The following is a 13,787-nucleotide window of genomic DNA, read 5'->3' on the forward strand; positions in this document are numbered from 1 at the left end:
GAGCCTTGGTCCCTCCAGGGCTCAGCAGGCCTCACCATAGAGCTGAGGGCCTGGGGCTCCCGGGTGCCCACTTCTGTCTGCTCTGCCGTGGCGCAGGCCAAGGGGGGAGAGTCCCCCAGGAGGGACCCCCAGGCGTCTGAGCCTCTGTCTCAAGAGACCAGGGGCAGGTTTCCAGGCCAGAAACCTGAGTGTGCGTGTGCGGGTGTGCCTGGGCCTATGTGTGTGTGTGCACACGCGGGTGCTCTGGTGGCGGCTCCCCTGGGGGAGGCCTGACTGCGGGCAAGCCGTGTCCATTGTCCTTCATGCGCATGCACCCCTGCAGCACTGTGGGGAGGCCCTCGCAGGGCGCCTGGTGCGCCTCCTGGGGATGGAGGAGCTTGGCGAGACTAGTTTGCCGAGGGTTCGGTTGGGTTTTGCTGGGGGTGCAGTGTCTGCAGATGCTGGTGAAATGAACGCGCAGCAGTGAAGACCTGTCCCCTGCTGCCTTCCCAGCTGGAGCATGTTCTCTGGGCCGGCTGCCGGTACCCCTGCACCCGCCGGCCGCGCAGGGCCTGCCGCATGGCGCATAGGAGGCTGCCTCCCAGGCTGGAAGGATGTCTGGGTGCCTTGGGCCGCCTGTCCTGCAGCTGGGAGGCCAAGGCTGAGGCGTCTGGGCCCTGCCCCTGCTCTGCTTCCCCCGTCACCCCCCCTTCCTCCCTTCAGGCAGCCCTGAACTCCCTAAGCAAAGGGGGGCTCCACAGGCACGGTCACACCTGGACCTCGGCCCTTCTGAGCTGCCTGATGACAGGATTCTGGCGGCAGCTGGAAGGTGTCTGTGCTCAGGGAGGGCAGGGCCACGGCCTGCTTAGCCTTGATCCGAGGGCGCCTTTCGGGAGGGCTGGGTCACCTGATTGGGCCAGGCCCACCAGGACACAACTTTTTAACTCAGTCAGCTCATTAGGGGCCTTGACCCCTTCGCCCTGGCCACATAGGGCAGGATTTCCATCACACGCAGAGACTCGGCCCTCCAGCTCCAGGGGGTGGGGATCACTGAGGGTGGGCACACCAGGGGTCTGAGACCTTGAGGCCACCTGAGAATCCTGCGCCCCACATGCAGGCATGTGCCCAGCAGTTTCTTGCGCCATGGTGGGGGTGGGGCATGAGGCCAGGGGCACGTCTCAGGGGACATGGCTGCGGAAGGAGGGTGCTGTCGGCCCAGGACCCGGTGAGCCAGGGACCAGGCCTCACCTTCTGGCTGCCTGAGGTGGGAAGGGCCCTGGGAGGGCTGAGTGGGTCTACTGCACACTGGGTGTTGGGCAGGTGTCCACAAAGGCCAGAGAGCAGAGGCAACGGTCCCAGCCGCCTTGGGGAGCAGCCCGAACCCCACAGTTCCTGCCACCCTGACTTAGCTCTGGCTAGGTTGGGGCCGGCCCTCTCAACCCCAACAGCTACTCCCCTGAAACCCAGGGCGGCCCTGGAGGGCGGCTGCCCCGAAGCCCTGGTCCCCTGTGGAGGAGGACGAGCCCCCGGCGCCTCCCTGAGTGGGGTTGCAGCCGGGCAGGCTCTGGGCGCAGGGGGTCTCTGTCTCAGCCTCTGCATCCGTGTCACTCCCAGGAGACCGCACTTCCAGGCCCCGCGCGTTTTCCCGGGAGTGCCAGCCATGAGTCAGCCTCGCGGGGGATGAACTTGGAGCAGCAGAGTGGACGCTGATGAGGCAAGTTTAACTAGAGCCCTTCTCTGTCATTCAGCCCACGGCGGGCGTGGCGGGTGCTGGCGGGCCTTTCTGAGCCCCCCCCCTCCCCGAGGTCTTGCGCAGCCGCCCCCACCACAGGGCTGCGGGAGGCCCTTGGACACTGTCACAGACCCCGGTAGCCTGGCTGGGGGACAGCAAGGCCACACGCGGCGTGTCCGTCTGATGGTGGAGTTGGGGCGCTCACCTGCCTGGGCGCTTACTCATCAGGGTGCTCACCTGGTGGCGCCCGCACCTGTCGGCATGCTCACGGTCGGCGGGCCTGCCCATCGGGCATGTGTGGACGATGCGGTGACACTTCCTGGCTTTCCTACCTGTTAATGCTCTGATGCAGACACTGTCCCCTGGCCTGGCGAAGGGTCACAGGTGTGTTTCCTCCTACCCTGTCCCCGCAGACCGGGGAGGGCACTGCTCAGCTTCCTCGGGCCAGACCCCGGCTGCCTGCCTCCCCTGAGTGAGGCTGTGACGGGCAGCCTTGCCCTGTATGTCCAAGAGTACTTTCTTCTCATGTAAAAAGCCACAGCCCCAAGGAGCAGAGACGCTGACCTCCCGGGGACCAGGGCCCTCGCTGAAAAAGGATGCAGACTCAGGATGGAGACAGCAGGGCACAGCCCAAGCACAGGATCCGCGTGCCCACGAGGTCCTGCCTGGCTGTGTGGCTGCGGGAGTGCAGGGCTGCGGGCACACACGACGCTCACGGTCGGCCGGGCCATGCACGCGCACCGCCCCACACCTGGAGCCTCGGCGACGCCACGGTGGCACTCTGCTTGGCAAGCCCAGGTGGTCCCATGCCCTGGGCCCCCATTCACTGCGTCCTGGAGAACCACTGTCCTGGGGGGGATGTTGGCAGCAAGGACCCCCTGTTTCCTGCCTAACTTCCCAACTGGCTTGATAGGGGACCTGGGAGCATGCCACAGACACCTCTGGGGACGGTGGCCCACCACTGCTTCCCTGGATGACCACCAGAGGGAGGCACCAGTGTCCTGCAAACAGGGCAGCCCTGGGCTCGGGGACGAGGGCCAGCGGCCCCTGCAGGCTGCGTCCGTTTCGGCTCCTCCTGAAGGTCACCCTGGTCGGCATGATCAGAGGGCACCCTGCGCTGTGTCCTCGCCAGAACTCAGGGCTCACCTCCTGGCCTGCTGGGGGCTGAGGGAGGCGGGTCTGCAGCTCAGGCACGGAGCTGTGCTGGGGGGGATCGGGGTTCCCACCCACCAGGCCGTCGGGAATGGGGCGTCGCCCAACCATGGGAGGCTCTGGTTTTGCTGTGGCCTGGCCAGGACAGGACCCGGCTCTTGGCCTGTGCTGCCAGATGAGCGTTGGGGCCTGTACACCGCACACTGGCTGCTGGCCGGGTGACCTGGTGCTGGGGTCCAAGGCGCAGTGACGGCTCTCGTTCCTGGGCCGCAGCTCCGTGGAGGGACAGGGTGCATCCCGCCTCTGGCTGCTCGGACTGGCATCTCAGCTGAGCCACGTGTCCTCCAGGCTCTCTGCCCTCTTCTCTGTAAACTGCAGCCCACCGGGCGCACACAGGGCACAATGGCACCCCCGGCTCTGCTCGGAAACCCCGCTTCCAGGGTTAGCTGGGGAGACGTTCAGAGCAGGGACTGAGACGCGCCCCTGGCCCCCTAGAGACCGGAAGCCCTGGGCCCCAGGCCAGAGGTGGATGTGCTTTGTCCTCGTCCAGGCTGAGGGCTCGAGACAGGCGCGGAGCAGGTGGCGGGGCGGGACCCCGAGCTGTCGGAGGCTCTGGGGCGGGGGGCGCCGATGGTGGGACAAGGGTCAGGAGTGGATGGGCTGAGGGGGAGGCTCGGGCCATTGGGGTCCGTGTCACGGGTCCTCGACTGGGATGCAGCAGATGGTGGGGCGGGGAGGGGAGGCGGGCGTCAGCCGCGCCTGCTGGGCGGGGGGGTTAACAAACACAGTCACATCCAACTTGTTCCAACCACGACGGGGCTTTACTGAGAGCGCCCGCCAGGCCGCCGTTACAGAAGCAGGCACACGCGCAGGCCGGATGCCCCGCGGCCAGAACTCGCCCCGAGCCCCACACACGCTGCAGGTGCGCCACCGCCTCCCGGGCACGGGTGCAGCCCCCTCTCCGAGGAGCCGCTGCCCTTCCAGCTGCCTGCTGGCTTCTCGCACACCTTGTGGTCTGTCCCTCTGGGGTCCGTGCCTCCTCGGGCAACCTGACCAAGCCCTCGGCGCCCACAGGATTGCGGATGTTCCCACTGCAACAGGATGCCCTGTTTCCCCTGTCAGCCTGGAGGGCACTGTCCCCCGTTGCGCTGGAGGCTCTGGCAGACCCCCCGGCTGCGGTTTCACCACCCACATCCTGGGCTCCCCATGAGAGAACACACGCGAGGCGGTTCCCAGAGGGCTGTCCCTCCCCGCAGCTGTGCGCCGCGGTCGCCGGGGGCCTTAGACAGAAGCGCAGGCCTGCCCGGCCCAGGCCTGTCCCAGGGGCAGCACAGACCCCTGCTCCATGCGGGCTCCCAGAAGGGAGACAGCAAGCCTGGAGGCGAAGCCCGGAGGTGGCATGCGGCCTGTCCCTAAGCAGCCATTGCTCTGGAAGCTGCCCATGGACGACGGAAATCTATCCCGGGACCGAGCCAGGCGACCAGCGCTCATGGGGCCCCGTGTGGGCGCCGGCTCCTGCCTTAACGGGAATGTGGAGGCCGTGTCTGCCACTCAGGAAACGCCTGCTTCCAGCTCCGACTTCAGGAAAATATTTATTCGCGAGAATGGCCGCAAAGCCCGCCTTCAGAAAAGCCGAGTCGAGGTGGGTCCTGCCCACAGGAGGGCGCCCGGTCAGCGTGTCTGCCCGGCCAGTGCCTGCCGCCCCGCGGGTGCCCATCCACAGTGAGCCAGGCTTCCTGAGGACGCAGCCCTGTGCTGGGACTCAGCCGGGGGTCCGGCAGGGGCTGCGCCGGGAGCGCCCACCTCCCTGGTGCCGGGGAAGGTGCTGGGCTTCAGCTCGGGGTCCCTGCTGAGTCACTCCACGTCCTCCTGCAGCTCCTGCTTATGCAGGGCCTGGAGCCGGCCGAGCACGGTCTGGTGGACGGCCTCCAGCCCCTCGCTGTCCAGTTCCCGCAGCAGCAGCAGGATGGCGGTCAGGATGTTGTTCTGGGGACAGAGGGTCACTGGCTGAACGCCTTGCCCGCGACACTCCGGGCCGGGCCAGGGCAGACGCACATCAGGGGGCCGCAGCCTTCGGGAGGGCGGCTCTCGGACGATGGACGGAGACTGGGGCGGACCGAGCGTTCACCGCTGCAGGGCCTCCTGCAGCCTGACTTACCTGCTGCTCGCAACCCTAAGGCCCCGAGAGGCCCAGTAACGGGCCTCTCGGTCACAAAGCTGGTCAGCGATGGAGCAGGGCCGGAGGCTGGCCCTCAGGAACAGGTGCCCACATGCCCGCGTGCCCACAGAGCTACGTCCAGTTTCCACCTGCATTGTTTCTACTAGGAAAGGTTCTGGAAGGATTTTTGCATGGAGGGGCTACTTGAGCCAATCCGTCTTGTGGGGTGACCAGAGGCAGGGCCACGAGCTGGAGCATGTGCACACGTGACCTCACACAGCGGCTCACACTGACCACTGACCCCTGGCCTCTGCGATGCCCTAAGGCTCCTGCCCCCCTCAGATCTCACCGGCCCCCGAGTCTCCAGGCTTCCTGGCCACCTGCACCCAGCCTGACCGGGGCCCTCTGTCCTCTGCTTCTCGAGCAGGTGTCCTGTTTAAGTAGGTCTGAGGGGCTTCTCTTTGCACTTAGGTGTAAAGCTGAATCGGTTCTCAACCCCTGGTCTGCTCTCCTCTGCAGAGGCCCCGGCATGGCAGTGGGGGTGGGGAGCTCCCGCCCAGCCCACCTGCCGGGCAGACCTGCCACCGGGATGGTACACGCCTCAGGCCTCCTCCCAAAACTTGTGGGAAGCGTGTGGGGGGCCCCTGCACGGCAGCCACCTCGCTGAGGACGAGGCGGGTCCTGAGAATGGTGACCTGATGGGGCGGGGCGGGCAAGACTGGCCATGGAGCCTGGGGAGGCCCAGTGATGCTGCCTAGACGGGCCTTCAGCTTGCGGTCGCATCTGTCTGCAGCTCTGGGGGACGCCCTGGGGGGGCGGCTGGCACACCCAAGGACAGGGCCTCCGTCCGCCCACGTCTGTATCTCCCGCGCTCCATGTGCACTTCAGGTGGTCACTGAACAAAAGAGTGAGGCCCAGCCCGTGGCCAGGCCGAGCCACGGCCTTCGGCAGGGGCTGGGGGTCCCGGACGGCCCCCACAGACCTTGGTTCTGCTCAGACTGCCCCCGATCCCGCACGACCAGGTTCCCCTTGGGGCCGAGCTAACCGCAGGTAACCCCCATTCTCCCTGCCAATGCCCACTGCTGGCTCGGGCCTGGGCACAACAGTGACTCCGGCTCAGGACCTGAAACCCTGCCTGTGGGGGGGGGTGCGTGGGGAAGCTGCTGTGGGCCGACAGGAGGACATGCGGCTAGAAACGGCTGTGTCCTTCTGCTGGCGTGAGCCTGAAGCTGGGCCATCGTGTGGGCAAGGGTGAGTCCAGGAAGGGGAGGTGGGCGGCAGACAGAGGCCGGGAGGGACCCAGGTTTTCCACGATGTCACGCAGCTGCCCCGCCAACATACTTATTGTTCAGCCCACAACCCGCTTTTCTACAGGGAAGCCTGTGGTCACTGCCCAGAGCCCCCGCACGGAGGGTCCCACCTCTACCGGCGGGCAGGAGGCTCCACGTGCTGCCCCAGCAATCTTCCCGCTGCCAGGACGGCCCTCGGCGCAGAGTGCACTCAGGCAGCCCCTCCCCAGCTCCACCCACCAGCCACGTTAGCTCTGGACACAGACACTGGAGCTGGCATCCCACACTCCAGAGCCCGGCTTCACGTGTCCCTGTCCCCCAACCCCCAGCGCGTCGCGTCCACATGTGGGCAGGGGAGCAGCGGCCCTCCGGCCGGGGCGGCCCCCTCACTCACCCTGCTCCTGCAACTGCTGGCCGCCTCCCTCTGCGAGAAGGAGGGAAACCGGTCCCGGGGAGGGGGCTTCGGGCTGAGCTGCCCCTGGATGCTGCTGGGGGAGGACAACGGTGCGTGAGGCCCGGACGCTCAGTGCCCATTGGCACCTTTCACGCGTCTGGGCACAGCACCAGCCCCTCGGGGCTCAGCGAGGAAGAGGCTCCTAGGTGTGAACCGGCCCCTGTCCTCAGGGACCCCACTCGGTGACACTGCCTCTGAGGCAGGAGCGCAGATGGAGGAGAGGGAGGGTGGGTGGCACTTCTCTCATCTGTGGGGTCAGCTGCCTGTCCTGGAGCTCCTGGGGGGGGACAGGAGGGGCGGGTCCCAGCACACATGACGTGAGAGCCCCAGACACAGAGCAGGGCCACAAACGCCCCCGCTGGGGACAGCTCACGCCCTCCCATGCCGCAGGGGAGCCAAGCGTGGACGGCCAGCCTGGGCCCTGCTGTGAACAGTCTCCGCCACGTTCCCCACGTTCAGTGTCTGCCCACGAATGTCCACGACAAGCACACCGTGCTGTCCCTGGGGCTCCCTGAAGCTGCTCAGCAGCTTGGGTGGCCCCGGCCCCAGCCTTCCCTCCCACCCACCAATCCGCTGTGTAGAGTCTACCACTTTGCACGCGGGGATGGCCTTGCACTTGCACGGACTCCCTGCCCTGGACCTTGGACACATGGCTGAGCCAGGCTGGGGACCCTGAGAACCGGACCAGAAAGAACCCCCGGGGCGCCCCCCCCGCCCAGGCCCAGCAGCCGCACCTGGCCTCCGACTCCCTGAGGCTCAGCGGGTCCTGCGGCGTCTCGGTGGCAGCGGTGTCCACAGTGCTCAGGGCGTAGGGCAGCTCAGGCAGGCCGTTCCGCGTGTCCTCTCTGCTGGGGGCTGTGACCTCCTCTCCCTCTGTCAGGGCTCGGGACACCTCCTCTTCCGTCACAGCTTGGGAAGGGGAGGGGCAGAAGTGTCAGTGGCCTCCCCCGCACAGGAGCCCCATGAACCTCGGCCCTGTCGCCTTGGCATCCAGCACACTCTGCTTCAGAGAAGAGGTGTCTGTCTGTCCACCCCGACGGCCAGCTCCCGGGAGCAACAGGCCCCGCCACGGAAACATCCCCATCCCGGCAGGTGCTGGAGACACGGCAGATGGCCAGTGACTGCTTGTGAACCTGAACTTCAGCCTCTGGCAAAAGCAGATACTCATAGAAATACCCAAATTAAGACAATTTTCAAAATGGAACAGAATACGTTTCATCCCTATGTGACAACTTCCCCGAAGTTTATTCATATTAAAACTGTTTGGGAGTTCCTGCCGTGGCGCAGAGGGTTAAGAATCCAGCTACAGTGGCTTGGGTCACTGCGGAGGTGGTGCAGGTTCGAGCCCCGACCTGGTGCAGTGGGTTAAAGGATCAGGCATTGCTGCAGGGACGGCTCAGATCTGATCTCTAGTCTGGGAACTCCACATGCCACGGGTGCAGCCATTAAAAAAACCCAGTTCATTTGGGCGAGAATAATTATGTACCTAAGACAAGGGTCAGGAACCAGCCCAGAGGACGACAGTGGGCCCAGGAGGAAAGGGCCCAGCCCTGGGGACGGGCTGGAAGCCCCAGAGGCAGGAGTATGAGCGGCGAGCTGTTTGCCTTGTGGGTGATGGAGGAGGCGGCCTCCACCCTCCAACAGGAAGGCAACCCCATGCCAGGGCAGGAGGTGGGGGTAGCACCAAGAAGTGACAGGAGCATGGCGCATGGCCACCTTGGGTCCCCACGGCCCAGCAGTGATGCTGCCTGGCTGCCCAGACCGTGTCACGTGCTCCCAAGGTGCACGACTGAGCATTCAGAGCAGGAGGTACTTAGCAGGATAAAAAGTGGCCCCTCAGAGCTTCTACAGAGGGACAGGTAAACAACCGTGCCACTCCCTGAGGTCCTGCACTCTGCTGGGGGCAGAGCTGGGGTGGGGGGTACGACCAGGGTGCCTCCGAGGAAGCCGCAGTGCAGCATCTGCAACCGGCGGGCTCGGCTGCGGGCACCTACTCTGGTTGTCCAGCTTCTGCAGGTGCGGCAGGTTGCGCAGGACGGTCATGCGGTAGAGGTGGGGGCAGGCACCACAGCACGGGTTCTCTGCCAGCCAGAGCACGCGCAGGCGCGGGAGGCCCTTCAGGTAGAAGAGCTCTGCCAGGCTGGGGATGCGGTTCTTGCGCAGGTAGAGCTCGCTCAGCTGCCGGCAGCGGCTCACGGGCTCCAGGGTGGAGATGCTGTTGACGCTGCGGGAAGACAGTCAGGCCTGCCAGCAGCCCCTCCCGCCCCCCGGAGACAAGGGCACTGCCGGGCTGTGCCCACTGCCCTCACAGGGCAGCACCGGCCCTAGCGAGTCAGGGGCAAGGGAGACCCCGGGCCCAGGAGAAAGCCCTGGTGGGAGCCCCTTCACTTGAAGGTGGGAGCAGCTCCCCGGCTTTGCTGCGGCTGCGGGAACTCAGCATGGGCGTGGGAGGGGTCACCCCTTCTAAGACAGGAGACCAGGGCCACCCCGGGGTGGCCTGCAGCCTGCCTGCGGGAGCGGCCCTCCCGGACCCTGGCTGGACGTGCTCAGGTATCCAAGGGGCCGCAAGCTCCAGGGAGGACCTGACATCCCCTCCTCCTCCTCCTCAAGCCCCAGGGACTTTCGAGTGGCGAGGGCGGGCAGTGTTCACTACCTGAGGGTGATCACCTCCAGGCTGGGCATCTCCCGGCAGATGGAGATCTAAGGAGGAAAAGAACGGGACGGCACGCGGCCTGGCACCAGACGTGTGACGTCATCCCCCCCCCCAGCAGAGAGAGAACCTGGCGGGAGCTGGGGTCGGCCCCACGTCGAGGGCCCACGTGGAGTGGCCTCCCTGCCCCACCGGGAGCACGCAGGGCTCTGCAGCCCGCTCTGCCCTGCAGCCTGGACGTCCCCGCTACCCGATATAGGAACGGGCACCTTAGGACCTTAACCAAATGCTGCCAGCCATCCAGATGGAGCATGCCTAATGTGCGATGCCCTCAAGGAACATCAGTAAGGGACCTCAACGGACAGAGGACCTTTCTTCCTGCTGTCCCTGACACCCAGGGAAAGGCCAGAAGCCCCTTCTTGCTGACAGTGCTGTGCCAAAAGGGAGGTGGGCTTGAAACTGAATCTCCGACCATAGTAACACTGACGCAGTGAAAAAGAGCCACTCAGCTTGATCCGCGAAGCCTCCCTAACCGGCAAGGTGATGAGGGGTGAAGCCCCAAGTCTCTGTGCACCTGCCAGACCCCAGGCCCCGGGGCAGATGGGGCCCTGGGACCAACAAACTCCTTGTCTGGTCAGATTGCTTCATGTTCGCAAGATTTGTTTGGGTTGGTTTGTTTTTGCTGCTAAGTGCAGCATTTCAGCTAGAGAGGGAGGCAGAATCAGCTTTTCTGGGCAGCCCAGCAGCTCAGCATTTCTAGCTTTGTTTTTCAGGAACGGTACCGCTCAAGTCCCCAAACAGAAGTCAACGAGGACCCATGGGTTGGCATGCAGACGGCAGGGTGGGGACAGTGATCCCAGGAGTGGGGGTGGGGAGAAATCTATTCACAGACCCTCGGCTCAGCTCAGCAGGTGCTCTGCCGCCCCCAGGCCCCAGCTCTTCCTGCCAAGGGGGTGGGTGGGACGGTGAGGCTGGATCTGACTGGGGCAGAGCTGAAGTGAGGAAGCTCCTGGGGACAGGAAGTCCTGGAACCTGTAACAGCTGTACTCCTCCCAGCTGAGGGAGCAGTAAACCGAGGTCTCATCCGGGGCCTGCTCCCTCCTCTGTGAGGCGGTCCGCTCACCCGCAGGAGAATGCTGGAACTCCACAATAAGCCCCGGTGCCACAGACCTTTTTAGAACTGTTTTTTTCATGAGTGGTTCTGCTTTACAAAAACCGCTGAACCCACAAAGTACCAGACCGGGGCCTGGACTGAGTGGGTGCAGTTCTGTCAACTGAACAGTCCTCTCGGGGGCCGGGGACCACCTGGAGATGGTGTGCGTGATACGTACATCCGTGAGACGGCTGCCCCTGGGGAAAGAAAAGACAGACACACTCTCACTTTGTTCAGGTTGCAGACAAATTCCAAAAACTAATGATAAACGGTAAGAGTCTGGGATTTCAATGACAAAGTAAAAGAAGGCTTTCTCGGATAACTGACAAAGGCGCCAAAAGCGAGTCCTGGTTGACTGTGGACAAAATGATTTGATCCTGAAGGGCTCCTTCTCGGATGAAGAAACGGCGGAGGCCACCCCATCTGAAGGACACGAAGACTTACTGGTTCTCAAGGCGGCTGCCCCGAGGGAGATAAACAAGGGCCTCTTTGTAAGAGGCCACTTCTGGGCCCAAACACGCGACTCGTGAACGCACTCAGCCTGAAATAGGGCCGTTGTTCCTCGCAGCTTCTGGAAGGATGACCTCGCCAAGCCCGACAACGCCACGCATTATTGAAAACAAACCACAGGGATGTTGTGGCCAAAACGCCAGATGTGCAGGGCAGAGAGAAAGGCTGTTTAATGAACAGGCAGAGCTCCGCAGTCAATGTGCTGCATTGGCTGGAGGGCGGCTGCCTCTGGCCGAGTGCCCAGCCGCACCTGAACTGTCCAGGGTACAGACTTGGGAGACGTGCTCGGAATCCCCAGCGAACACGTGTAGACCTTTCAGGAGTTTCAGAAGCACTTCGGGTCCTGCCTTGGCTCTGCGAGGGCTGGCTGCCTTGCCTTTGAGCCGACACCGACCCCACAGCACCTGTATCTCTCCTGTCTCGTGGGGACCGCCCCTCCCCCCAGGGCTCAATCACAAAAATGTTTGCTGAAGCTTCTCTCTGGGGTCCCAGTTTCCTTTCTTTCCCCTGGAAAAGGTGTTAATTCCCATGATCTCCCACCTCATCAGGCCTGGCTCCCAGGGGCTGCTGCCCATGTCAGAAATGAGACCTGTCCATGGAGGGAACTGTCGGCCCCACTGCAGCTCTCTACAGCCCAACAGCTTCTCCCAGGTAACTCCCTCCAATTGTTTCCAGCAAGGAGTGCAGGTTTGGAGCTTTGCATGAGACACCACCACTCACTCAGGAGGGGTGAACGTTCTGGAATGATCTTTGCCAAAGGCCGCCTGGGCCAATGGCAGCAACTCCCACATCCTGTGAGCCCCCAGGACCCAGCAACGGCCAGGAAGGTGAGGCCGGAGGTACCCCCGTCCCTGAAATCCTCGGCATCCTTCCCAGGCCCTTCTCGGCTGTGCCCCGGAGCAGAGATGCGGGGCGGGGGTCCTCGCTCCAGGGCGGAGGTGCTGGGCTGGGGTCTCTGTTTTCCGATAGCTCTGCCCTAGGGCTGGGTTCCCGGGGAGAGGGTGCCGGACAGGGGGGAGGACGGCCTCCGGCCTCACCAGCAGTTGAGCTTCCGCACGTTGTGCAGCTCCGAGGCCTTGGCCCGGGACAGGACCATCTTCCGCGTCAGCTTCATGGCGGCGGCCGCAGGACCCCAGACCCCGGCAGAGCTCTCGAACCGCTCGCTAACCCGAGGTGGTCGGCCCCGCCGCGGCGCGTTTCCAGGGGGCGGGGCCTATGTCGCCAGGGGCGGGTCCAGAGAGCCCATTGGCCGCCGGCGAGGGGGCGGGTCAGCGCGAGCGCAGTGGGCCGCCCGGGCTTCCTCTTCGCGCTTTGGCTCCGCCCCCCGCCCGCTCCGCCCTGCCCCGGCGGCGCGCCGCCGGTCTTGCGCCTGCGCAGAGTGGGAGGCCAGGCTCTGACGTCATCCTTCCGCGCCGGGGTTGGGGACCCACCGCCCTCGCCGAGCGTCAAGGGGGTGGGCTCTTAACTGCCCCGGGTTACAAAGAGTTAAAGAGTTGAAAGGACTTGTCCTGACCCCTTCGTCTCGGCACTTACGGAAGGAGGCAGGTGCCGAAGATACCGGCCAGCCCGAAGGGAGCCCTCACGGCACTTGAATGCTTTAGAAGTCAAGTTCTTTGGGCTGCCTGCAGAGGGCGCTAGGACAGGGATCCAGGATCTCAGACTGCTGGGGGGACGAGACCGAGCCCGGCCTCCTCTGGGACCTCGTCCCCACGGCCCCGGTCCCGGCTTCGGCCCGCCCAGCCCGGTCTCAGCAAAGATCCTGCTGGTCACCCCAGCCCATCTCCGATCACCCCGGACACCTGATGCGTTCTTCGTCCCCCCTCTCCCGCGGAATCTAGTCCGTGACTCAGTCCCCTACCCGTCACGTCTCTCAGGAGCTTTCCACCCACTGGCCTCTCATGCGCCTTGGCCATAAATCCCCCGTCTTTGTTGAATTGGAGTTGAGCGCTCTCTTTCTCCTCTCACTGCAATAATTTTGAATAACGCTTTTACCAACTGGTCAGAATCATCGTTTTCTTTCACAGAGGTCAGCGATGGCTTTCTCAGAGTCACCTCCGAAGCCCAGGGCTGTGGAGGATCTCCCTGTTGGAGGGACCTCTGTGGTGAGGAGGGGTCATGATTCAGTGGGGACAGTGGGATTTTGCTGCAGGATCTCCCATCCCATCCAACACCGCCATTGTCCTTAGGAAGACCACAGGGAATTCTAAAAAGAGAAGCATTCGCACCGTAGTTTAACAACTGCTGCATTTTCTTTTTTTTCATTTTAGAAACCGTTGACGTTCCATCCACCCATTTTTATTTTAAGAGTTTGTGGAAGAACTCAAGACCCCTCAGTGGCTGTTCCTACCCACTTGGTGGCCTGAGCAGTGGGAGCTGCAGCCCAGTCTTCAGTGGCAGGCTAAGCATTCAGAATCTAGTATAGGGAACGGCCGGATGGGCACGGAGGCACCCACCTGCCACCACAGGTGAGTAGCGGTGACCTGGGGCTGCAGCGGCCCATTCACCCTGAAATGCCTCCTTGGTCGCAGCCTTCTCAGCTGCTCTTGCTCCTCCTCTCCCGTCTCTTCAGGATCTCTCTAGAAGCAGAGGTCAGGCGTGGCCTCCCGTGGGCGTGCACGGGAGATGGTGCCACGCAGGCACGCGCAGAACCTCCCGGGGGACCATCCACCACGTCAGACCCACGGGTGAGCTCCCCTGTTGCTGCCCGGGT

General features: G+C 64.1%; 2 protein-coding genes and 1 long non-coding RNA gene across 11 annotated transcripts in view; 2 read left to right on the plus strand and 1 right to left on the minus strand.

The window, feature by feature from the left end:
- Positions 1–1,593: 1,593 nt before the first annotated feature.
- On the plus strand, positions 1,594–8,050 carry LOC146397927 (uncharacterized). Its single transcript, XR_014825279.1, has 2 exons — positions 1,594–2,095; positions 2,247–8,050. It is a non-coding gene; the product is annotated as an uncharacterized LOC146397927 (long non-coding RNA).
- Positions 4,437–12,278, minus strand: CFAP410 (cilia and flagella associated protein 410). 4 transcript variants are annotated; one of them, XM_021071512.2, is made up of 7 exons: positions 12,115–12,278; positions 10,746–10,764; positions 9,418–9,464; positions 8,759–8,988; positions 7,499–7,673; positions 6,705–6,795; positions 4,437–4,849 (listed from the first exon to the last, which is right to left on the minus strand). In XM_021071512.2, exons 1-7 carry the CDS (start codon positions 12,189–12,191, stop codon positions 4,718–4,720), a joined length of 771 nt encoding a protein of 256 aa, XP_020927171.1. In that variant the 5' UTR covers positions 12,192–12,278; the 3' UTR covers positions 4,437–4,717. The 4 variants fall into 4 exon arrangements, with proteins under 4 accessions (XP_020927171.1, XP_020927170.1, XP_084848429.1 ...); XM_021071511.2 differs by having other exon boundaries at positions 6,705–6,798; XM_084992303.1 differs by lacking the exon at positions 10,746–10,764 and having other exon boundaries at positions 12,088–12,278.
- A 289-nt stretch (positions 12,279–12,567) lies between these two features.
- The window catches only part of TRPM2 (transient receptor potential cation channel subfamily M member 2), a 58,206-nt gene continuing 56,986 nt past the window's right edge, over positions 12,568–13,787 (plus strand). For all 6 annotated transcript variants that reach the window (XR_014825265.1, XR_014825266.1, XM_084992275.1 and 3 more), the window contains exons 1-3: positions 12,568–13,179; positions 13,345–13,542; positions 13,647–13,761. The gene's annotated coding sequence lies outside the window, so the exon portion shown is untranslated. The remainder of the gene's footprint in view (positions 13,180–13,344; positions 13,543–13,646; positions 13,762–13,787) is intronic.

The sequence above is a fragment of the Sus scrofa genome, chromosome 13 (genome assembly GCF_054392235.1).
Source record: "Sus scrofa isolate SSC_HxYL_T2T_F1_AM1 chromosome 13, Sscrofa_HxYL_maternal_Yorkshire_Landrace_v2.0, whole genome shotgun sequence".
Taxonomy (NCBI): domain Eukaryota; kingdom Metazoa; phylum Chordata; class Mammalia; order Artiodactyla; family Suidae; genus Sus; species Sus scrofa.

Bases quoted from the DNA above. Each gene is read 5' to 3' on its own strand.
- CFAP410 (XM_021071511.2), bottom strand. From the start codon at position 12,191: ATGAAGCTGACGCGGAAGATGGTCCTGTCCCGGGCCAAGGCCTCGGAG. The intron at 6,799-7,498 runs GTGCGGCTGCTG...GTCCTCCCCCAG, and splicing joins CTCAGGGAGTCGGAGGCCAG to CAGCATCCAGGGGCAGCTCA. The intron at 4,850-6,704 runs GTGAGTGAGGGG...CTCTGTCCCCAG, and splicing joins CCAGCAGTTGCAGGAGCAGG to AACAACATCCTGACCGCCAT.